The following is a 25,691-nucleotide window of genomic DNA, read 5'->3' as shown; positions in this document are numbered from 1 at the left end:
TCCTCATAAAGCAGTCCAAGAGCCAGAAAGAATGCATCTACATTAAGCAATGCAGGATCTCCTGGCGCCAGAGAGAAGGCCCAATCTTGGGGGTCGCCATGCAACAAAGAGATAACAATTTTAACTTGCTGAGCAGAATCACCAGAGGAACGAGGTCTCAGAGATAGAAATAACTCACAATTATTCTTAAAATTTAGAAAGCTAGATCTATCTCCAGAAAACAACTCAGGAATGGGTATCTTTGGTTCTGACATAGGGCTATGAATAACAAAATCCTGAATATTTTGCACCCGTGCAGCAAGGTGATCCACACAAGAAGTCAGAGTCTGAACATCCATGTCTGCAGCTGAGCTAAAAACCACCCAGAGTTCAAGGGGACGAAAGAAGCTACACAGACTGCAGCAAAGGAAAAGCGGGAGGAGGAAAAAAAATAAAAATGTACTCAGGTCTTCTTTTTATCCCACTTCTGCGATGCATTAAACACTTTAGGGCCTGCTATACTGTTATGATCCTTAGTGGTTGAGGATCACAAATATCTCCAGCTAAGTAACAAACATAGTACAAGCTCTTGGGAGGTGGCAAACTGGACTGACCGCAAATCTGAACCTATCCAAACACACTAGAAGTAGCCGGTGAACGTGCCTAAAAATCCTAGACGTCTCGAGCCAGCCTGAGGAACTAACTACCCCTAGGAAGAAAGAAAGACCTCTCTTGCCTCCAGAGAAATAATCCCCAAAGATATAGAAGCCCCCAACAAATAATAACGGTGAGGTAAGAGGAAGGCACATACACAGGGGTGAAAACAGATTCAGCAAATGAGGCCCACTAATACTAGATAGCAGAGAATAGAAAAGGGGTCTATGCGGTCAGTAAAAAACCCTTACAAAATATCCACACTGAGATTTCAAGAACCCCCGCACCAACTAACGGTGTGGGGGGAGAAACTCAGTCCCCTAGAGCAACCAGCAAGCGAGGAAATCACATTTTAGCAAGCTGGACAAGAAACATGATGAATGCTGATAATCAAAAAAATGAACAAACAAAAACTTAGCTTGTCTTGGAGAGACAGGGAGCAAGGTAGTCACAAGGAATCTGAAGAGCACTGAATACATTGATAGCAGGCAAGGAACTGAGTATCCAGGTGAGCTAAATAGGAAACCAACCAGGATAACGAACCAGCTGATGCTGCAACCTGCAGAAAGACAACACTACACAGTACCGCTTGTGACCACTAGAGGGAGCCCAAAAATAGAGTTCACAACAGATCGCACTGTGATCCCACTTGCAGGAGGCAGAAAAATGTCCCAGCTGCCGGAATCCAGTGCTGGGAAAGCCATGTGGTCCCCATGATTAAAGTGCAGTGAATATTCATTAGCCGCTTCCCCACCCACCTGTCAGCTGAGCAGTGATCGGGGAGCAGCAAATGAATACTCCTTCACTGAAACACACATGGTTTCCCCAGCTCTGGATTCCTGCAGCAGCTGGGGAGATCTGTGTGTGGAGTGGAGGAGGGGGCCAGAGGGGACAAGATGGCTGCATACCTGCCTGGCTGTGCTGGATGCTGCTGAGGCATAAGGACCTGTGTGATGTCATGAAGTGGGCGGGCTGGAGCATCACATGATGGCACAGAGCCCTCCCTCTTCTGATGTCATCACAAGTCCTTCAGACTCCCCACTAGAATCTGCAGGCTTCCTCTTATGACTTGTGCTGTGGAGAGGCAACAAGAGGGAGGTCTCTGCGTGTGCAGTCATGGGATGCTCCAGCTTTTCACCTCACCACAGTGTGGCTGGCTGGCTGCCACAATTAAAAGGTTAGTCTTTACAACACACAATAAAGCACTCTGCCACTCCTGTGGTGAACTATAACTCCCAGCATGCCATAGGATCTACAGGACATGCTGGGAGTTATAGTTCTCCCATGGGTTCTTAAAGCAGCACTCCAGTATTATTTTTCAGTGCTGGAGTAGTGCTTTAAATATAAGCCCTGTGCCCCCTTTCTTATACTCACCCTCCAGCGTCTTCATATAGTACTCCACACTGGTCCCGCAGCACCATCTTCTACCTGCAGCTTCCAACATAATAACATACTATTATATATAATAACACCACATATAATAGTATGTTATTAAATGTTACCACATTTTTTTTTTTTTGCTTCAAATATTTTTTTCCCTATTTTTCACCTCTAAAACCTGGGTGCGTCTTATAGTCCGAAAAATATGGTAGTTCCTGAATCATCGTCCCATCACAGAATCTAAAACCCATAACCTGTAATATTATATTCTTCAAGAAAGGCATCCAGGCCTCATTGTACTTTTGTAGTGAATCAACCATTACAAAATCATCTGGCAGAGTCCCATAATCTCACTGCTTTTACAGTAAAGAATCTGCGTCTTTGATTAATTAAACCTTCTTTCCTCTAGACGTAGAGGATGCCCTCTTGACATCATTCCAGATCTGGATGTAAAAAGCTCATTAGGAAGATTTCTTCTTCATATTTTAGTACATTGTAATAAGAATACCCCTTAACCTTTTTTTTTTTTCAAATTGAATAAGTCCACCTTTTATAACCTGTCTTAGCATTGCAGTCCACCCATTACCTTAATAACCTTGATTTCTCTTCTCTGCATCCACTCTAGTTCAGCTATATCCTTCTTAAACACTGGATCCCAAAATTATACACAGAATTCTAAGTGTGGCTGCACTACTAACTTGTATAGAGGCAAAACTATGTTCTTGTCATAAGCATTCATGCCTCTTTTAATGCATTACATGATTTCATTGCCTTGGCAGCAGCTGCCTGGCACTTGCCACTACAGTTAAGTTTACCGTTCATCCATACTCCCAAGTTTTTTTCCGTGACAGTCTTCCCCAATGTTTTACCATTTGGTACATAATTATACTTTTAATTTCCTTTGTCCAAGTGCATGACCAATTTTATAGGTATAGAGTAGCATATACAGTATCTGTCCCATTGTAAAAGAAAAAGCACTTTGCAAGATGTGTCATTGTAGAAGAAAAATGGTACACCAAGGTACAATTAAAAGAGGTAGACCAACAAATACATCTCCAACATATGCCAAAAGGGCACAATGTTAGCATACACCGGGTCAGGGAGGCCTTCTGACAACATTTGGCATATAGAGATGAAATGCAACATGTGACCGGTGCCTTACAGGTAATATGAATGTTAAAGCGTAACTATTAGAGATAGGCAAACCCGAACAGTAAAGTTCGGCATCCGCACTGAACACCTACTGTTTGGGCACAGACACTGAACACGGACTTCACCAGGAAGTCTGTGTTACTGTTCAGTCCGGTTCCCCGAACATCTGGTGTTTATCGCGCTGCCATGTGCATGACAGCGTGTCAATTACTGCCTCTGATTGGAGGTAAAATCATTACCGTCGGTCAGAAAGTCATTGTTCACACACTGTGAAGTGACAGCATGAGCCCACAGCTGTGATCGGAGGTATAAAGTTTACCTCTGGTCACTGGCGTTGGTTGATGTGACTGCTGCTCCCATCAGCCTGCGCCTGCTTCCGCTACTAACAGCGAGAGCAGGTGCGGCTGAAGGGAGTATTCATCAGCTGTCACCTGCGCTCTAAATAAATAATTTAAAACTAACCAGCGTGGGTTCCCGTGTATTTTTGATAACCAGTCAGCAAAACTCACAGATGGGGGCTGTAACCTTCAGCTGTCAGAGTTAGCAAGGTTAGTTATCAAGAATAGAGGGGTCCCCACACAGTTTTTTTTAAAATTATTTAAATTATTTAGAATAGCATCCACCCAGAAAAGGCGCATCTGTTTGATTCACCAATTCTGGCGCTTTGCCCGGCTCTTCCCACTTGCCCTGTAGTGGTGGCAAGTGGGGTTCATATTTGTGGGGTTGATGTCACCTTTGTATTCTCTGGTGACATCAAGCACACTGCTTAGTAATGGGGAGGCGTCTATAAGACACCTATCCAATACTAATCTTATATTTATGTTGCTAAGAAACATACATCCAGAATAAAGTCCTTTAATTGAATAAATGACACAGGCTCCTTTAATGATTCTAAATTAAACCATACTCATGTCATCATTGATTCCATTGAAGCCCTCATCTCCTGTAATAAAACAAATACAAAATACAACCATATCCCTCACCTGTCCGTCGTTCTATCCCACGCCGTAATCCATGTCTGGCGATAAACAGTTTTCAATCTGGACAGTGCCAGATATAAGTTCTACTTTTTACTTTCGTTAAGTTTTTTCACTTATAAATTATTTCAAAATTTTCTTTCTGTAGAACTGGAAGAATCTCAGAAGAAGTGTCCACCTTGCTGGTACAAGTTTGCAGACACATACTTGATTTGGACGTGTTGCCCTCTCTGGATACGTATCAAGACCATAGTAAACATGATTGTAATGGATCCCTTTGTGGACTTGGCTATAACTATCTGTATTGTCCTGAACACCTTGTTTATGGCCATGGAACATTACCCAATGACTGAGCACTTTGAAGGAGTTTTATATGTAGGAAATCTGGTAGGTCATTTCTTGTAGTGCCCCATTCATCCGTCCCCATGTAAACACTATGATACTTTCATTTACGCTAGCATAACCATTTGTACAATCATGTATATTAAAATGAATTTCTACTTGATCTTATGAGAAAATATCTTTGGTATCCTTATCAACTTTTAATTTTCTTTGTGACAAAAATTATGAGGTGCACACATGTTAAAGGGGATATCCGGGACTACTTTTTAACTGTGGGCTCAAGAACTAACAGACAGGTAGGCTAGTTGCTACCTACATGCCTATTGTACCCAGTGCTGATCTCTGCTGACTCAGAGTGATCACAGATAAAGTTGAGCGAATTTGCTCAGGTCCCTGCTTATTCAGCACGCTATAGCGCTTACCGAATAAGCTGCAGAGGGAACCCGGCTTCCTGGATCACGCCGGCTGATCAGATGTTCTGGTCCGCAACTGCATGTGTCGTGGCTGTGTGACAGGCACGACACATGCATGGAGATCCTGTTTGTTGGGCTCTCCATTCATGTGTCGTGACTGTCACACAGCCGCGCCACATGCAGCTGCGGAGCCGAACAACTGATCAGCCGAGGCGATCCAGGATGCCGGGTTCCCTCTGCAGCTTATTCAGTAAGCGCTATAGCGTGCTGTATAAGCAGGGACATGAGGAAATTCGCTCAACTCTATGTCACAGACCACTCCTGCTGGTGATTCAGAGGCTTCCACTGACTTCACGCCGATAGAGCAGTGGTTTCTCTTCAACTCTGCTCTAGTGATGGGGTATGACTGCCGATGTCATGCTGATTGACAGCCGGCTTCCCATTGTCAATTAGCATGACATCGGAAGTCACGTCCCTTCAGCAGAGCAACAAAAGAGCTGCTCTATAGAAGTGGAGCAGCTTAATCACCAGCAGGAGCGGTCGGTCACTGCTCTGACTGGCGCCGAGTTGAACTACCTGCCTGTTAGTTTTTCAGTACATAGTAAAGAAAAAATAATCCTGGACAACCCCTTTAACAAAATTTTAAACTTTTAGAACTGAGTGAAAGTCATTAAATAAAATCTAGGCCTAGTCTAATTTTTATGGTCTTTACTAAGGGGGCGGTACTCACAGGCTTCTATTCAATATTATCCTGTGATCCATAAACCCTTGGTAATGACCATAAAATTAGCATTAAATAAAAATACCCATATCTCTAGAATCGTAGGGAGGATTTTAAATGAACAAACAAATTAAAAAAAACAACAAAAAGAAAATAACTAAGTACGCAGGGAACGTACACCTTTCATATACCATAATCTAGTGGGACCTGTTCTTGTTAAATGACCATAAATATTTACTGATAAACGTTTTTTTAATGAAACAGGTAAGGCACGAAGTGGCGTTCGCCTCCGTGCGCCTCTCCGCAAATCTTACTCCACTCCCTGATATGTGACATAAGGAATGCTGCCTCTCCTCACGAATTTGACATGCAGAGGATAACTTGTCCTCCTCAACCACTTTGTCAAAGCTGGGCGATTTTGGCTTGAAAATGTCAAAGTTTCAATTTTTTTGCGCAACATAAGGCTGCCTACAAAAATTTGGAACTTTTCAAAGCTTTTTACACCACAATTTTGGCATAAAAGCTTTGATGAATTGAGGTTTTAGTTTTGTAAAAGCACCTTTAAACCTGGTGTCAAATTTACAAGTATATTATAGAATACCATGAAAGTTGGTGCTGTCTGGATACCTAAAATACATAACACCTTCCTATTTTCCAACATTCACACCAAACGTAAGGAAGAGTCAGGTAGGGCTTTGCATAAAATATAATCCCTTTTCAAGAAGAAATTTTGCATAGTTTACAATATTGAAAGAGGAGCTATAATCTGAAAATAACCTATTGATTAAGTCAGGTTTCTGTGTTAAATGTTTTTTTAAAAAATGTTTTGACGTTGCTTAATTTTTTTACATAGCATAGTCTTTATTTAAAATAAAAAATATATCTAGAAAGTTTCATGCTGGACATGGGAGCTTTTTTTTTTAGATTCAGGTGTAAATTCATTAAAACTGGCTTCAAAACGCCACACCACTTTATGAATTTGCCACTTTTTTTCAGCGGTGGGCGCCTCCATGCACCTCTCCAGAAATTCTACACCAGTTAGGCACTGGAGTAGCATTTCTGGCAGAAGAAACGCCTGCACTTTTTCTTAATTTAGCCACACCCCTTCACGCCCCAGCTTCTCACTAGTTTTGGCGGAGCTGCTTCAAGCTGGAGTGTAAACTCAGCAGTGTTAAGATTTATGCACAACTCCTTGTGGTGCAAACTTTGTGCTACTTTTCCAAGTGTTTCAGGAAATAACACATGTACATAGCCACAATAGTTGGAACTTTTGTATTGAATTGTGCAATCAGCCTGTCATTGTGAAGACAGGAGGAGCAGGGTCAGCTGTGTGCCCCTTCTGATATGGAAACTCCTGTAAACTCTCCATGAATGGACAGGAAATAGGACTCTAACAATGCCCTATTTGCCAATGTGAAGATTGCAAGATTACTAATTTTATTTATAATTTTTTTAATAAAGCCTCTGACATGGTAAAAAAATGTTTATTTTCAATAATACATGTAACACAAAAACCTGATTTAAACAATAGGTAATTTTCTGATGATATATCCTTTCAAAAGTTAAACAATGAAATAAATCTTTGCAAAGAAATGTCAAAAATGAATCAGATGAATAAAACATTTATTGTTGAATCTCACAATTTTAAATATATATTTTTTTGCCTCTTTTAGGTTTTTACCGGAATTTTTACAGCAGAAATGTTTTTAAAGTTGGTAGCAATGGATCCATACTATTACTTCCAGGAAGGCTGGAATATATTCGATAGCTTTATTGTGTCTCTCAGTTTAATGGAGTTGGGTCTTCAAGATGTTGAAGGGTTGTCTGTATTGAGATCTTTCAGATTGGTAAGTTATAATAAAGTTTACTATTCTATCTTCTCTTTGCTTTGGTAATGAATATTACTTCATATTGTGCACCTTGCTGGTTTCGTAGGTTTTGCAAACATTTCCATTCTACTCAATTTATACACCTTTCCTTGGTGTGCATCCTGGTAGTTTGCACCCCTTTGTTATCACATGACATTCAATAACCAATATTTAAGGGGCTCTCTAATCTTCTGATAAAAGTCTGCAGTCTACATTTAAGGGGCTCTCTAATCTTCTGATAAAAGTGTACAGTCTACAAAGTGCACAGTCGCTCTACGTGACTGCAGACTTCCCAGTCCTGACAGTATGCAGTGAGCACACTGTCAGGATCCTGGAGTATTGCCAGTGAGAGAGAGCTTTCACATGACTGTAGGTATGCCATTTGCATTGCATGTGCAGGCTGTCAAGATTCAAAAGTCTGCAGTTACATAGAGTGACTGTAGACTTTTATCAAAAGACGAGACTACTTGTTTATTAAAAAAAAACTTGATATTCTCCAGCATGTAATAGATTGCACTGAAATTTTGTATATGAATCATAGGATTGTTATGCATATTCATCACTAATTAAAGTGAATGTTGTGCTTTCTCAACAGCTGAGAGTCTTCAAGTTAGCCAAATCCTGGCCCACGCTAAACATGCTGATAAAAATCATTGGAAACTCTGTGGGTGCATTGGGTAACCTGACTGTAGTGCTGGCCATCATCGTCTTCATTTTTGCTGTGGTGGGGATGCAGTTATTTGGCAAAAGTTACAAGGACTGTGTCTGCAAAATAAATCCAGACTGTGTGCTACCACGTTGGCACATGAATGATTTTTTTCATTCTTTCCTTATTGTTTTTCGAGTGTTGTGTGGAGAATGGATTGAAACCATGTGGGACTGCATGGAGGTCGCGGGACAGGCCATGTGCCTGGTTGTCTTCCTGATGGTGATGGTCATTGGGAACCTTGTGGTTAGTATATGCAGTTTTTATATTTTCATTAATCAATAGTTTTTTTTTCTTTTGAGCGTCCATACAAGCATATAGTGCCTATGCATAGAAAAAAATATGTTAGCAACCCTAACACAACTTGTTCTGTCCAACACAATTTAGTGTTACACACATGCTTTTTGTAGTGTGACAACAATGGCAGGTACATGCGACATTCATGTGTTTACTGCACAGATCAAGAAGAAAAATAATCAGGTGATAAAAATGATTGCATACTAAAGCCTCCTTCCCATGTAAAATAGCTGTTGGACAAATGATGGTTTGGCCAACAGCTGTCTCTCCTGACTTCTCCATACACAGGAGTGCTTAGTTCTGTGGTGCTCTTCTGTGTTCTCCATGAAGATCACTGACAGACTCTGTTGGTAGTCGCTTTTCTCACCAAGAACAAAAGGATGTGCAATCCGAAATCAGACATACTGATCCTTAAAGGGGATATCTGGGACTTTGTAAAAAAATAAAATTGTTCCTAAGCATAGAATCATAGAATGGTAAAGTTGGAAGGGACCTCAATGGTCATCGTGTCCAACCCCCTGCTCAATCCAGTGCAGGATTCACTAAACCATCTGAGACAGATGTCTGTCCAGCCTCTGTTTGAAGACTTCCATTGAATGAGAATTCACTACCTCTCGTGGCAGCCGGTTCCACTCATTGATCACTCTCACTTTGTCTTTTTCTGATCTCCTATCATCTGATTAATGACGATAGACCACATGACAGTTGAACGAAAACAAAAGGCCTTTAAAAAACAAACATTTCAACATTATTAATGAAACCCAATAATAAAAATTATTTACAGCACCAATTACATTCATTTAAGTAACAAAGAAAATGTCCCCAAAGATGGACAACCCCATTAAGGCTCATTGTCTGTAGTCCTAGGGACTGCAACTTACCTTTGTAAATTCTAATTGACCTGTTATGCTTGGATGTACATTCAGGTTCAATCCAAAAACTTATATATTTTTTCCTAAATATCTTTAAAAAACAACTTTTTCCCATTTTTAATCTTAAGTGTTACATTTGTCATGGTGTTTAAATAATATTCATATTTGTGGATTAAAACCTAGACATGAGTGCCGTTGTAACAAGGGAATTAGACGTGTTTGGAAGGATCTACCCACCAATATATCTGGGTATCGGTCCATTACAGGGACACTGGTGCTATATTTCTATGGAAATGTGACTGTTGTGCTACTTACTTCTGCCGGTTGCCTATGTGCAGCAGAAGTATTTATCCAGCCATACTCTTATTAAGGTGTTATTGCTTCTGAATAAGATATGGATTTTTTAGCTATTTTTATAGTTTTTATTCTAAGCGCTTTTATTATTTGAATTATGCATCATATGCAGAAAGATTGCTGCAGACTTATGTTACAGAGACATACATATACATGTACGGACAGACTACTACTTATACTTGATCTATCCTCTATATTGATGGTACGTATTGCTTTCTTTCTTTAAGGTTCTGAATCTGTTCCTTGCTTTGTTACTGAGCTCATTCAGTGCCGACAATCTGGCTGCCACCGATGATGATGGAGAAATGAACAACCTTCAGATATCAGTCATTCGCATTAAAAAAGGCATAGCTTGGATCAAACTCAAAGTCCACAACTTTATACAAGCACACTTTAAGAAGAAAGATTCTGATGAAAAACCTTTAGACGACATGTATGAGAAAAAGCACTGCTTAGTAAATCATGCCGGGGTGGATATCAATCGAGATATGGAATATCAGAAGAATGGCAACGGCACTACCAGCGGCATAGGAAGCAGTATGGAGAAGTATGCTATAGATGAGGATCACATGTCTTTCATACATAACCCCAACCTCACAGTCAAAGTGCCAATTGCAGTGGGAGAATCAGATTTTGAGAACCTTAACACCGAGGACTTCAGCAGTGTATCTGACGAAGAAGGAAGCAAAGATGTGAGTAGTTCCACTTTTTAGTTTATTTCCTCTTAAATGGGAAATTACCAGAAGGACAAGTCCTTCTAAATTAAAGAATCTTTTAATAATGTCAACAGCACCCGGACTTTATTGGGGAGCTAGAAAGAAGACCACTTCATATATTTAGAATCAATATCATCCGAACCGTGAACGTCATTCACAATTATATCACATTTGGCCATAAGCCTCAAAAATTACCAGGACAATCGTCCATATGGACACGCCTAAATAGAGAATTCCTACAATACGCAGGGAGTATATATCCACTATTGTTTCAAAAGTACCAAAGTTTATTGAAAATTACAAAAAAGACAGGCAAAATCACCATACGCAATACAATTTAAAAAGTCCATAGCAAAGACACGGGTGTTTATAGCCAAAGGTCCACAACTTGATAAAAGTGTGAATGTGTGTTGGGGGGTATGACCCCTTTTTGCAGCCATAACAGCATCCGCTCTTCTGGGAAGGCTTTCTACAAGATTTTAGGGTATGTGGGAATTTTTGCCCATTCATCCGTAATTCATTTGTAAGGTCTGACTCTGATGTAGGCCGAGATGGCGGGCTCACAATCTCCATTTTAGTTCATCCCAAAGGCGTTGGATGGGGTTGAGGTAAGGACTCCATAGACCACATTTTGCTACTCCAGAGTCCAGTGGTAGCACCTTTTACACCACTCCATCAGTCATTTAGCATTGTGCTTGGTGATGTAAGGTTGGCATGCAGCTACTTAGCCCATGACATGAAGCTGTTGGCGCACAGCTTTTATGCCAGATGAGGTGTGGTGGTCTATAGTTATTGAGTCCGAGAAGTTGGTGACTTTTCTGTGGTACGAGCCCCAGTACTCAGCAACTTGCTCTGTAACTTTGTGTTCTCTACCACTTGCCTGAGATACCGTGTTTCCTAATCGCTTTCCTTTTTCAATATTAACACACCCAATTGATTATGGAATATTTAGAAAGAAAGAAATTTCACGACCTGACTTGTTAAAATGGTGCCATCATAGTGCAGGGCTACCCTGGAAATTTAGTGAGTGCTTCAGAGCAAGCCATTCTTCCACAAATGTTTATAAGGGCAGCCTGCAGGGCGAGTAGCTGGATTTTATACACCTGAACCAATGGGGCTGAATGAAGAACCTGAATTCAAAGACTAAGGCTATGTTCATATTGCATATTAGCATATGGGCAGTGGCTCTGTCCTACTGGCTTACATCTGAAACACTGGAAAACGGGATTTGGGCATAAGTGCTGACAAGGCCACTGACTTTAATGATACAGATGCAGTCACCGCGTCCACTATCAGACATTGTTGGCTAAATATGCCTATTTGTGTCAGACTCCAAGATGCAGTTGATCACGTCTTGCTGCCCGATTCATATAGCTGAAAATAATGTCTGACAGTGTATATAGTGACTCCGTCTACATCGTTACAATGGCCCCATCAGCGCATACACCAGAATTCCGTTTTCCAGGGCTTCAGATGTAAGCCCCAACAGAGCCACCGACTGTAGTCTAGAACACTGTGTGAACATAGTCTAAGATGTGTGTACCGATACTTTTGTCCGTATCTATAACAAATTCAAGACTACCATGACATTATGATATTTCAAGGAGACCTGATGAACCAATGAGGACTAGTAGGTCTATATAAGACAGACATTAAAATTGCTTTCTTTTTGCCTTTTGAAACAAAAAAGTTTAAAATAAAGCACAGTCTTTTGGGTAACCCTCTGTCATAGAGGTTTTAGGGTGCTTCTCTGTGATAGTGTATTTGTAGAAACGTCTAAACAGATGCAGATTTTGAGTTTGGTAATAAAATAAAGAAAATGTCTTGCCAATTATATTATATATTTAAGTATAGCACAAATTATAATTTACACACACTATAGAGTTTTTGACAATATCTTACAGCCTCCATCAGGATGACTTATTTTGTTAATATTTACTTTTGCAGAAACTTGATGACACCAGTTCTTCAGAAGGAAGCACCATTGACATAAAGCTGGATGTCGAAGAAGTTCCAGAAGAAAAGCCAGAGGAATATCTGGATCCGGATAACTGCTTTACAGAGGGTGGGTTCTCATGCTCCTATTTCTCATGAAGCCCCCCATACACATGCTTGCTCAGATTGGGGGAGCGTACATGAGTTTGCATTAAGAAGAGGAAAATAAGCTGCTGCTTGATATTGCAGCAGTTTATCTCAAATTAAACACCGAAATGTTGTCTTCTTAATCTAATGTGAATGGGCATCTTTATTGATGAAAGGAGGGAACTGGAACATGGTTTAGTGTGCTACACTGGATGAAAGAAAACAAAACCTAATTTCTTTCAACCAGTGTAGCACACTAAACCATGTTCCAGTTCCCTCCTTTCATATAATAAATATCCACTGTCTTGTTCTGTAGGGATGCATTATATATAGGAAGAGTATGTAGATTGCTATATGAAACCTGTTTGAGCGATGCATTAAATCATCTACCTCTCATATAGATCATATATAGTCTCAAGCTGTCCCAGTATATTATGTGTAATGTATGTTTGAAGTCGTGTAAGAGAAGACCTTGTTTGCGTTGTGCAGGATGTGTGGCGCGTTTCAAGTGTTGTCAAGTCAGCGTAGAAGAAGGGCTGGGAAAGAGTTGGTGGACTCTGCGGAAAACCTGTTTCCTGATAGTGGAACACAACTGGTTTGAAACTTTTATCATCTTCATGATCTTGTTGAGCTCCGGAGCTTTGGTAAGTTTTGTATTTATCTCTACTTTAGACATTCATAGAAAGTTTTTTTACCATTATACACAAGGTTGCTACATAGCACATCGATATTTAGTTCATCCTGAGTCATCCTTGGTCAGGGTTCACATCAGCTATTCAGACAGAAATGAACGACAGTGATCTGAACAGGCAGCCGAACGTCATGGGAACACTGCCTTAGGTTAGGGGTTTTCCTACCCCCCTCTGCATGACTATTTTAAGGCCTATTACCTTCTCTTTCCTAACTTTAAAGCCTGGTGCTAAAATGAGCACGATCACTCCAGTTGTAGGCTAGACGGAGAATACGTTCAATAGGATCACAGCTACATGTATACCTGTGCAGATCATTACCTCCTAACCTTAAGAAATGGCTGCATGTACAGAAGTTTAACACTTTCCTTGGGCTTCAGGATTCTCAATAGAGTAGTACTGTCTCGTTATTATAAGATGTGATGTCCTATTGGCAATGCTCGTCTTCTGTGTTCTATAACAACCTTTTATTAAATTCACTCTTATGTGCCAATGTCACATTTCTTATATCAAGTTTCCATTGCATGTGCCTCTTAATGAATTTGTAGCAACTTACTCCAGGTTTTTTTGGGATCAAGCCTTGCTTATCAAAGTCCAGTCTTAATAATCCCCACTCCATGAGCTTTATTTACAGACCCTAGGACATAATAGATCTTCCTATCTATAGTAGAACATCCAAAATAGTAAAAAATATGAAAATTTGCCTACTGGAGTAGTATTTACCCCAGGAATCTGCCTAAGTAAAGTAGAGCCTCTTATTCAGTGTACGTTTATTGACAGGCCTTTGAAGATATCTACATAGAACAACGCAAGACCATCCGCACAGTTCTTGAGTACGCAGATAAGGTTTTCACTTACATTTTCATTCTGGAGATGTTACTGAAGTGGCTGGCCTATGGATTCGTCAAGTTCTTCACAAATGCCTGGTGCTGGCTGGACTTCCTCATTGTTGATGTATGTATTATTTCATTTTCTTTCATTCTGAACAGTTGATAACGATATAGAGTAGTCTGTTTATGCCTAATGGTTTTATGTCTTAAGCTGGAAGAGTAAATTACACTTACAATGGTTGAAAACTCATGAACATTTTAGTTTTTGCTGTTATAATCCTTTAATGTTATTAACTTAGCCAACTTTGGTACATAAGGTTAAGAACAAATGAAGTTTGAAATGTATTGATTTATAATCCTGGGCCCTATATATCATATATATCAGGGGTGTCAAACTGCATTCCTCGAGGGCCTCAAACCATGCGTGTTTTCAAGATTTCCTTCTCATTGCACAAGGTGCTGGAATCATTCTGTGCAGGTGATTAAATGATCACCTGTGCAATACAAGGAAATCCTGGAAACATGACCTGTTTGCAGCCCTTGAGGAATGCAGTTTGACACCCCTGATATATATGGTGCATTAAAAGGTTTTTATGACGTGATCAGTACAGATCCGGCAGCGGGGCCCCCTCACACCTTCACCATCCCTCTAAATTGGGAAGTGTCAACCTCAGGACACACACAAATTGACATGTCATAAAGGTCTACCAAGGAACAGCCCTTTTAATGCTGCCTATCTTACCACAAGTAATGTTCATGTGTATTTTTTAATTACCGTCTCTTGAGTTTAAGTTGTAGTATTCAGCCAGTGACTCAAAGTGTTTAAAATGGGTTTTTCATCCACAGGATATGTCATAACTGTCTGATAAGTTCCCATCACTCTTATGGAGGCATTATAGAGGAATAGAACATTTTAGCTGTGCTTACCCCAGCTAACCGGCAGCATAAAGTGACTTACGATCGCTAGTACGGTTGCTGGTTTGTGGTCGTGTAATAGCCTGTGTACACAGGCGCACAGCATTCCAGATATCATCAGAGCGATCAGTAATAGATCATTCTGTGCACATAGACTGCCATTGTTCTAAGCAGCTTATGTTCTATTTACACAGGAAGATGTGCTGCTAAGAATTATGATCTTTTAACCAAGTCAAAAGATAATCACACCCGAACAAACAAAACTCTTGTTCGTCAGGTGAGATGATCTTTTCCCTGGGTTTGTGGAGTGATAGATGGCCTTTTTACACTGTGCAATTATTGGAAATGAATGTTTCTTATAATCGTGCAGTATAAATGCACCTTTACTGCTTTTTTTCCTCACACAATTTTGCTGATTGCTGGAAATCCCAGCAGTGATCAGCTTATGGTTGGGAGATCGTAATAACAAAAAAATGTTCAAATTGGAGAATCCCTATCAGGTCCCCTGCTGCTCTTAGATTGTTACCTTTTAAGCATTTGTTCATGTATTCCATTAATATATTTTATTGTGTGTCGGAATTGCACACTTGTGAGAAGAATGAACGTACATACAACTGTCGTGATCTCTGCAGGCAGAGATCATAGCAAGCCTATAGAGGGACAAGCTCTCGGAAGATGGAACTATACTGACCATGAACTAAGCCTGCCGCGCAACTAGAAATAGCCAGGTAGCATTTCCTATTTAACGCTAGATGCCCAGCTCTGGCCTAAGACCTAAATAGCTAGCAGAGGGAAATATAAGACCTGGCTCACCTCTAGAGAAATATTCCAAAGAAGACAGTAGCCCCCCACATATAATGACGGTGAGTTCAGATGAAACAACAAACGCAGCAGGAAAATAGTCTTAGCAAATTTGAGGTCCGCTTACTAGATAGCAGAAGACAGATAGTATACTTTCATGGTCAGCAGAAAAACACTAACAAAACACCATCCAGAGATTACCTTAAACTCTGGCATTAACTCATAACGCCAGAGTAGCAATCCCTGATCAACGAGAGCTTTCCAGACACAGTAACAAAACTTCAGCTGTGAACTGGAACAAAAAGGCAAAACAAAACATGGACAAAAGTCCAACTTATCTAGTAGTAGTCTAGAAGCAGGAACAAGCACTGAGAGGCATCAGATAACATTGTTGACCGGCAAGAAACCACCAGAGAAATGAGCTTAAATAGCGACACCCACTACTGATGGAATCAGGTGAAACAGGAAAGAGGATGACAAGTCCAATTCCACAAGCGGCCACCGGGGGAGCCCAGAATCCAAATTCACAACAGTACCCCCCCCTCAAGGAGGGGGCACCGAACCCTCACCAGATCCACCAGGGCGACCAGGATGAGCCCTATGGAAGGCACGAACAAGATCAGAAGCATGAACATCAGATGCATTGACCCAAGAATTATCCTCCTGGCCGTAACCCTTCCAGTTGACCAGATACTGGAGTTTCCGTCTGGAAACACGAGAGTCCAAAATTTTCTCCACAACGTACTCCAACTCACCCTCAACCAACACCGGAGCAGGAGGCTCAACTGAAGGTACAACAGGTACCTCATACCTGCGCAATAACGACCGATGAAAAACGTTATGAATGGAAAAGGACGCAGGGAGGTCCAAACGGAAAGAAACAGGATTAAGAATCTCCAATATTCTATAAGGGCCGATAAACCGAGGTTTAAACTTAGGAGAAGAGACCCTCATAGGGACAAAACGAGAAGACAACCACACTAAATCTCCAACACAAAGCCGAGAACCAACACGACGATGACGGTTGGCAAAACGCTGAGTCTTCTCCTGGGACAACTTCAAATTGTCCATAACCTGCCCCCAAATGTGATGCAATCTCTCTACCACCGCATCCACTCCAGGACAATCCGAGGATTCCACCTGACCGGAGGAAAATCGAGGGTGAAACCCCGAATTACAGAAAAACGGGGACACCAAGGTGGAAGAACTGGCCCGATTATTGAGGGCGAACTCTGCCAATGGCAAAAAAGCAACCCAATCATCCTGGTCAGCAGAGACAAAACACCTCAGATATGTCTCAAGGGTCTGATTAGTCCGCTCGGTCTGGCCATTAGTCTGAGGGTGAAAAGCAGACGAAAAAGACAAATCTATGCCCATCCTAGCACAGAATGCCCGCCAAAATCTAGACACAAATTGGGTACCTCTGTCAGAAACAATATTCTCAGGAATACCGTGCAATCGGACAACATTCTGAAAAAACAGAGGAACCAACTCAGAAGAAGAAGGCAACTTGGGCAGAGGAACCAAATGGACCATTTTAGAGAAACGGTCACAGACCACCCAGATGACAGACATCTTCTGGGAAACAGGCAGATCTGAAATAAAATCCATCGAGATGTGTGTCCAAGGCCTCTTAGGAATAGGCAAGGGCAACAGCAGTCCGCTAGCCCGAGAACTACAAGACTTGGCCCGAGCACAAACGTCACATGACTGCACAAAGACTCGCACATCTCGTGACAGAGAAGGCCACCAAAAGGATCTTGCCACCAAATCCCTGGTACCAAAAATTCCGGGATGACCTGCCAATGCAGAAGAATGTACCTCAGAGATGACTCTGCTGGTCCAATCATCCGGAACAAACAGTCTATCAGGCGGACAACGATCCGGTCTATCCGCCTGAAACTCTTGCAAGGACCGCCGCAGATCAGGAGAAACGGCCGACAAAATTACTCCCTCCCTAAGGATACCTGTGGGTTCAGAATTACCAGGAGAGTCCGGGTCAAAACTCCTAGAAAGGGCATCTGCCTTAACATTCTTAGAACCCGGTAGGTATGACACCACAAAATTAAAGCGAGAAAAAAATAAAGACCAGCGCGCCTGTCTAGGATTCAGGCGTCTGGCAGTCTCAAGATAAATCAAATTTTTGTGGTCAGTCAATACCACCACCTGATGTCTAGCCCCCTCGAGCCAATGGCGCCACTCCTCAAACGCCCACTTCATGGCCAAAAGCTCCCGATTCCCAACATCATAATTCCGCTCTGCGGGCGAAAATTTGCGAGAAAAGAAGGCACAAGGCCTAATGACGGAGCAGTCGGAACCTTTCTGCGACAACACTGCCCCAGCTCCGATCTCCGAAGCGTCAACCTCAACCTGAAAAGGCAGATTCACATCAGGCTGACGCAACACAGGGGCAGAGGCAAAACGGCGCTTAAGCTCCTGAAAGGCCTCTACAGCATGAGGGGACCAATTAGCAACATCAGCGCCTTGTCTGGTCAAATCAGTCAGTGGTTTAACGACATCCGAAAAACCAGCAATAAATCGGCGGTAAAAGTTGGCAAAGCCCAAAAATCTCTGAAGACCCTTAAGAGAGGAGGGCTGAGTCCAGTCACAAATAGCTTGCACCTTGACGGGATCCATCTCAATGGAAGAGGGAGAAAAAATATACCCCAAAAAGGAAATTTTCTGGACCCCAAAAACGCACTTAGACCCCTTCACACATAAAGAATTAGACCGCAGAACCTGAAAAACTCTCCTGACCTGCTGGACATGAGAGTCCCAGTCATCAGAAAAAATCAGAATATCATCCAGATATATTATCATAAATTTATCCAGAAAATCGCGGAAAATATCATGCATAAAAGACTGGAAAACTGAAGGGGCATTAGAAAGACCAAAAGGCATGACCAAATACTCAAAGTGGCCCTCGGGCGTATTAAATGCGGTCTTCCACTCATCCCCCTGCCTGATCCGCACCAAATTATACGCCCCACGAAGATCAATTTTAGAGAACCACTTAGCACCCTCTATACGAGCAAACAAATCAGTAAGCAATGGCAATGGGTATTGATACTTAACAGTGATCTTATTCAGAAGCCGATAATCAATACATGGTCTCAAAGAGCCGTCTTTTTTTGAGACAAAGAAAAACCCAGCTCCCAAGGGAGAAGAAGATGGACGAATATGTCCCTTTTCCAAAGACTCCTTTATATATTCCCGCATAGCAGCATGTTCCGGCACAGACAAATTAAACAAACGACCCTTTGGATATTTACAACCCGGTATCAAATCTATGGCACAATCGCACTCACGGTGCGGAGGTAACGACCCAAGCTTGGGTTCGTCAAAGACGTCTTGATAATCAGAGAGGAACTCAGGGACTTCAGAGGGAATGGACGACGAAATAGAAACCAAAGGTACGTCCCCATGAATACCCTTACATCCCCAGCTCAACACAGACATTGCTCTCCAGTCCAAGACTGGGTTGTGAGACTGCAACCATGGCAATCCCAGTACCAAATCGTCATGTAAATTATACAGCACCAGGAAACGAATAATCTCCTGGTGATCCGGATTGATACGCATGGTTACTTGTGTCCAGTATTGTGGTTTATTATTAGCCAATGGGGTGGAGTCAATCCCCTTCAGAGGAATAAGAGTCTCCAAAGGCTCTAAATCAAAACCACAACGATTGGCAAAGGACCAATCCATAAGACTCAGAGCGGCGCCAGAGTCAACATAGGCGTCCGTGGCAATGGATGACAAAGAGCAAATCAGGGTTACAGACAAAATAAACTTAGACTGAATGGTGCTAATGGAAACAGACTTATCAAGCTTCTTTGTACGCCTAGAGCATGCTGATATAACATGAGTAGAATCCCCACAATAGAAACACAATCCATTCTTCCGTCTAAAATTCTGTCGCTCGCTCCTGGACAGAATTCTATCACACTGCATACTTTCTGGCGTCTTTTCCATAGACACCGCCAGATGGTGCACCGGTTTGCGCTCCCGCAGACGCCTATCAATCTGAATAGCCATTGTCATGGACTCATTCAGACCTGCAGGCAAAGGGAACCCCACCATAACATCCTTAACGGCATCAGAGAGACCTTCTCTGAAAGTTGCCGCCAAGGCGCACTCATTCCACTGAGTAAGCACAGACCATTTACGGAATTTTTGGCAGAAAACTTCAGCTTCGTCTTGCCCCTGAGATAGTGCCATCAAAGTTTTTTCTGCCTGAAGTTCCAAACGAGGTTCCTCATAAAGCAAGCCCAAGGCCAGAAAAAACGCATCCACATCGCGTAACGCAGGATCCCCTGCTGGCAATGAGAAGGCCCAATCTTGAGGGTCACCCCTGAGCAAGGAAATCACAATCCTAACCTGCTGAGCAGGGTCTCCAGCTGAACGAGACTTCAGGGACAAATAAAGCTTACAATTATTTCGGAAATTCTGGAAGCTAGCTCTATTCCCTGTGAAGAACTCCGGCAAAGGAATTCTCGGCTCAGATACCGGAGCATGTACCACAAAATCTTGTAAATTTTGTACTTTCGTGATGAGATTATTCAAACCCGCAGTTACACTCTGGAGATCCATTATTGTCAGGTGCACACAGAGCATACAGAGATTAGGAGGAGAGAGAGAGAAAAGACTGCAGCAAGGCAGACTGGAGGAAAAAAAAAAAAAAAAAAAAAATTTCAGCAGACTTCTTATAACTCTCCTTTCTCAACCTGGGTCTTTAACACTTTATGGGCCGGTCAAACTGTCGTGATCTCTGCAGGCAGAGATCATAGCAAGCCTATAGAGGGACAAGCTCTCGGAAGATGGAACTATACTGACCATGAACTAAGCCTGCCGCGCAACTAGAAATAGCCAGGTAGCATTTCCTATTTAACGCTAGATGCCCAGCTCTGGCCTAAGACCTAAATAGCTAGCAGAGGGAAATATAAGACCTGGCTCACCTCTAGAGAAATATTCCAAAGAAGACAGTAGCCCCCCACATATAATGACGGTGAGTTCAGATGAAACAACAAACGCAGCAGGAAAATAGTCTTAGCAAATTTGAGGTCCGCTTACTAGATAGCAGAAGACAGATAGTATACTTTCATGGTCAGCAGAAAAACACTAACAAAACACCATCCAGAGATTACCTTAAACTCTGGCATTAACTCATAACGCCAGAGTAGCAATCCCTGATCAACGAGAGCTTTCCAGACACAGTAACAAAACTTCAGCTGTGAACTGGAACAAAAAGGCAAAACAAAACATGGACAAAAGTCCAACTTATCTAGTAGTAGTCTAGAAGCAGGAACAAGCACTGAGAGGCATCAGATAACATTGTTGACCGGCAAGAAACCACCAGAGAAATGAGCTTAAATAGCGACACCCACTACTGATGGAATCAGGTGAAACAGGAAAGAGGATGACAAGTCCAATTCCACAAGCGGCCACCGGGGGAGCCCAGAATCCAAATTCACAACATACAACACTTTGCTGTTTGCCAATGAACCAGGACTACTCCGGTGAGACATTTACTCACTGAGATTAGTCTGGGTTTAGTAGTTCCAATCACTGTAACTGGGCGTGATGGACAGTCCCTGCACTGCCACCCCTCTTATCACCGCTGTTCCCCTGTCACACCTCTCCTAATAACCCACTGCAGGGCTGAGCTGTGACAAAGGAAGAGAGGTCCTGGCAGGTGGTCAAACTGTGAAGACACAGGCTGGGACTGTCAGTCAGGGCCAGGGGGCGTAACTGCAGCTACTCAACCCAGATTAGTCTCAGTGAGGACACGACTCACCCGAGCAGTCCGGGTTCAATGCCATTCAGGCAGGTGATCAATAGAAGTTGATTTGCTCCAATATGTGCAATGTCAAAACAAAATGAACCTATACCTGGAGTACATGAATAAACATCGAAAAGGTGATGGAGGAAGTATAAAAGCATCAAGGGCCTGACAGGTTCACTTAAAGCGATTCTTAAATTAATTGTAATTTACTATAGTAATATATAGCTGTCTGAACAAATAATATATCCTCTAGTAAAACACAGCGGCAAGTGCACCAAAATACAGCGCTTTTATAGTGTAAAATAAAATAGTGGCAGAGGCACACTACTAGTATACAGATATGTCTGAGCAGGAAATACTAAGCTGCTTTATAAGTTAAGTCAAAATAATTATTTTAAAGAAACATCCAGTTGATATTCATGGTAAAAGTTGAGTGACTGTTAAATAGTGATTTGATATTTGTCAGCGAGAGTTCAGCACTGTTATGCGATCACACTAACTTCCACTAATCATAGAATTAGAACAAGACAAGCGAGCACAATATTTACAGATTATAAAAATATAAGCTGTCAGCATTCTGAACAAATGTTATAGAACCTAATCAGGGTATGTTCACATGGAGGGTTTTTGCAGTTGGAAGTCTACAAAATCCTTAAGGTCGTGGATTTCTGCCATGGATTTGCAGCGGGTCTGTGTGAGCGTTAGCCTATTGCTGGGGCTAATGCACCTGTGACTGCTACTGACGTGTGAGATCCCGCCATGTGGGATCCTCCGCGGCTATATGATCGGCAATGTGGATTTCCCATTGAGAATATTAAACGTTGGCTTGTAGGTACTTTCTCTTGGATTTCGTTGCAGATTATGTAGCAAACAACTCTGTGTGAACATATCCTAATTGGTCAGCTTATGTATAATAGAACATTACATCCTGTTGTATGGATGCTGTGGATGTGTGTGGAATAAGAATCGTGTCATGCTCTTTGTAGTACTTTTGGGGTATACGAGAATAATTTTATAATACATATCCTTTTGCTGTGCGTTATTTGCCTTAGTGATTGTAAATTCCAGACCAGACCTTCATTCTTACTAATATATCTTATATTCAGGATATAAGCTATAAACTGTTGTATTAACCAAGCATTTCCCATTTTACAGGACAACTTGTATTTTGTATTTATATCCCACAGGTCTTACTCTGCAGAGAATGCCAAGCCCTTAAGAAAGACCGGTCTCTTTAGCACAAAAAGTAACTTGGTGACAATACTTCTCTATAAGACACATTAGATGGATAAATGTAGCAGCTTAGAGAAGGTAGTTGTGTTGGGTCACTGCTCTTTGCCGCTATTCTTCCTTCCTCTGCTTTTGGGGTGTCTTGTATGTATATCAGTTGCCCAGTTTTGATAACAGTTTAATGCCTATCATCCCTATTAAAATAAACATACCAGCAGAAAATGAAGAGACTAGGATTTATCATGACACCGGTTTAGCTACTAGACCTCTATCTGCCATATTTTTAGGAGGCCTGTCCTGTATATGTTTATTTGTATTCTTTCTCACAGGTACCTTTAATTTGTGTGGCTTAATTTAATGGGAGCAGCTGTACCCAGGAGCCGGTGATGGGCCAGGGTAAGAATTTTGTCAACAGGCTTTTATGTCTACCCTTGTGGTTCCTGCTTCACTCTCATATATTTCTCCTTCCCGTGCTAACGCCTTTTCAACCATGTTTCCTTCCAGGTTGCTTCTGTCACGTGACTTAGACAGCTGGGGCCACCAGTCTTGAATCCAGGCTGTTTGATCAGTGTTAGGCTTTCATTCTAACAGTCTGGAACCTCTCTTTGCTTTTCTGTTTCTGTGTAGGTCTCTTTAGTAAGCCTTATAGCTAATGCCTTGGGCTACTCGGAACTAGGTGCCATTAAGTCCCTTAGGACCTTAAGAGCTTTGAGACCCCTAAGAGCCTTGTCACGATTTGAAGGGATGAGGGTAAGATGCTGAAAGCAGCTGATCCTTCTGCATGCGTACGGAGCAGTTTAAAGCATGCTAGAACTGATCAAACTGGATTGAAATTCAGACTTCATGATGCAGCTGCTGATTCCTTACCCCTGCACCCTCTGCTCAAACAAGGGAGACGCATTCAGCTGCCTCATCACATCGATACTGGCCAACAATGACATATCATCCGTAGTACATCGTAACATTGGCTGTTCTCATGTGGCCTGGCTTGTCTTCAGCACCCAGATGGTTTCCCTGCTATATATCTATAGGGAGAATCACCAGGTGCAAAGAAGAGGAATTTGAACCCTTTGCAACCCATCTTCATAAGTAGTTTTGTATATTATCTGGGTAACTGGGTGTAGATTGCAGAAATTTAAAGAACCTCGTCTTTGTTCACAATAGAAGAGATAATTTGTCTAATCATCCAATTAAAGAGACTTTCACACGTTGGTTTAATTCATCTTGCTGCACCTTGTTGTTCTCAGTCCAGTCTTATGAAGACTGGAAGGCTTGTCCGACAACGAAGCTTTTTCACTTCCTGCCACTTCTCTTTTTCGTTCTCTTTCTTTGCTTTATGGTGCCCTTTGCTATTACTGTGGCTGTAGGAACCTTATCAGATTATTACCACTATTTGTTTGAATGCTTCCTTAAATATTTTGCACCTTAAACCAATTTCTGCAGTAAATGGTATTGAGAAACACACCTTGTAGACATCAGAAAAGTAGATTGTTTAGATGCTAGCGCTGGTTTCAGCATGACTAACCGAATGTAAGTAGCGTGGGCCAAGCCTGACCCAAACGATGCATCAGAAATTAGAAGACTGATAGAATTGTGTTTAGACTTTTGAATTTACACCCAAACTGCATTGATATTGTCGATGCTTTTGCATGATCACTGTGCATTAGTTCTTCCAGATAAACCAAAAAAGTAGGGTCAGGAAGAAGCATTGATTTCAGATCTGCTTCTATTCTTAGTGCCATATCTAGAAGTTGTCAAGATTTTTATATTAACTTACCAGAAATGTATCCTTTACCAGAGTTTGTGCCTATACAATGAGCAAAAGTCATCCTTAAATATAATAGATAGAATACAAACTCAGCTGCTGCCTCCTTCTCCTTCTGTATAATACCCTGCATGTTTATTTAAGTTTCTGTTCCTAAAGTGAAAAATTATATTTTTGGTTTATCCCTGTAAATCTACCTATTATCTGCAGCAAGCCATCATTTTTTTTGCCTATAGACACAACAATATCATGCAAATCCATGCACTGCGCTACTATAATACTGTCACAGAAATTAAGTTCCAGTATAGAGCCGCTAATTATATTAGGATATGTCAATAATAGCATTTCTGTAATTTAATATAGTTATGAGTACTGCTTTATCAGAGATACATTGAAAGAATCTAGGGTTATGCAAACAATGCTTGTATTTGCTGATTGTGCCTGCAGGCTGAATCCCACCTGTAATAATAATAATAATAATTTTATTTATATAGCGCCAACATATTCCGCAGCGCTTTACAACTTATAGAGGGGACTTATACAGACAATAGACATTACAGCATAACAGAAATCACAGTTCAAAACAGATACCAGGAGGAATGAGGGCCCTGCTGCTCGCAAGCTTACAATCTATGAGGAAAAGGGGAGACACAAGAGGTGGATGGTAACAATTGCTTTAGTTATTTGGACCAGCCATAGTGTAAGGCTCGGGTGTTCATGTAAAGCTGCATGAACCAGTTAACTGCCTAAGTATGTAACAGTACAGACACAGAGGCTATTAACTGCATAAAGTGTATGAGAACATGATGGAGGAACGTGATTATGTTGTTGTTTTTTATTAATAGGCCACACAGGGATAATTAGGTTAATGCGTTGAGGCGGTAGGCCAATCTGAACAAATGAGTTTTTAGTGCACGCTTAAAACTGTGGGGATTGGGGATTAATTGTATTAACCTAGGTAGTGCATTCCAAAGAATCGGCGCCGCACGTGTAAAGTCTTGTCATGTAAGGTTAATACTGATTGCTTTTGCTTGTACAGGATAGTCATGTACTAGCTATTGCTAGGTATGTCATGTTTTAAGAGTTGTCTTTAAGAGAAGCCCTTTCTATAGTTTCTCTTTAGCCGAGTGCCACCTAGTAAAAGCAAATTCTCTTTAAATAAT

At 41.5% G+C, this 25,691-nt stretch overlaps 1 protein-coding gene across 5 annotated transcripts in view; it reads left to right on the top strand.

The window, feature by feature from the left end:
* Positions 1-25,691, top strand: part of SCN8A (sodium voltage-gated channel alpha subunit 8) — a 346,005-nt gene that overhangs the window by 238,810 nt on the left and 81,504 nt on the right. For all 5 annotated transcript variants that reach the window (XM_077297856.1, XM_077297855.1, XM_077297858.1 and 2 more), the window contains exons 14-21: positions 4,291-4,529; positions 7,292-7,465; positions 8,082-8,438; positions 9,943-10,407; positions 12,379-12,496; positions 13,003-13,157; positions 13,983-14,156; positions 23,391-23,513. In XM_077297856.1, the coding sequence (XP_077153971.1) occupies positions 4,291-4,529; positions 7,292-7,465; positions 8,082-8,438; positions 9,943-10,407; positions 12,379-12,496; positions 13,003-13,157; positions 13,983-14,156; positions 23,391-23,513 (1,805 nt within the window). The remainder of the gene's footprint in view (positions 1-4,290; positions 4,530-7,291; positions 7,466-8,081; positions 8,439-9,942; positions 10,408-12,378; positions 12,497-13,002; positions 13,158-13,982; positions 14,157-23,390; positions 23,514-25,691) is intronic.

This window comes from Ranitomeya variabilis, chromosome 3, assembly GCF_051348905.1.
Source record: "Ranitomeya variabilis isolate aRanVar5 chromosome 3, aRanVar5.hap1, whole genome shotgun sequence".
In the NCBI taxonomy this organism is placed as follows: Eukaryota; Metazoa; Chordata; class Amphibia; order Anura; family Dendrobatidae; genus Ranitomeya; species Ranitomeya variabilis.
Note: the sequence above shows the minus strand (reverse complement) of the source record. Positions and strands in the feature narration are given on the sequence as shown.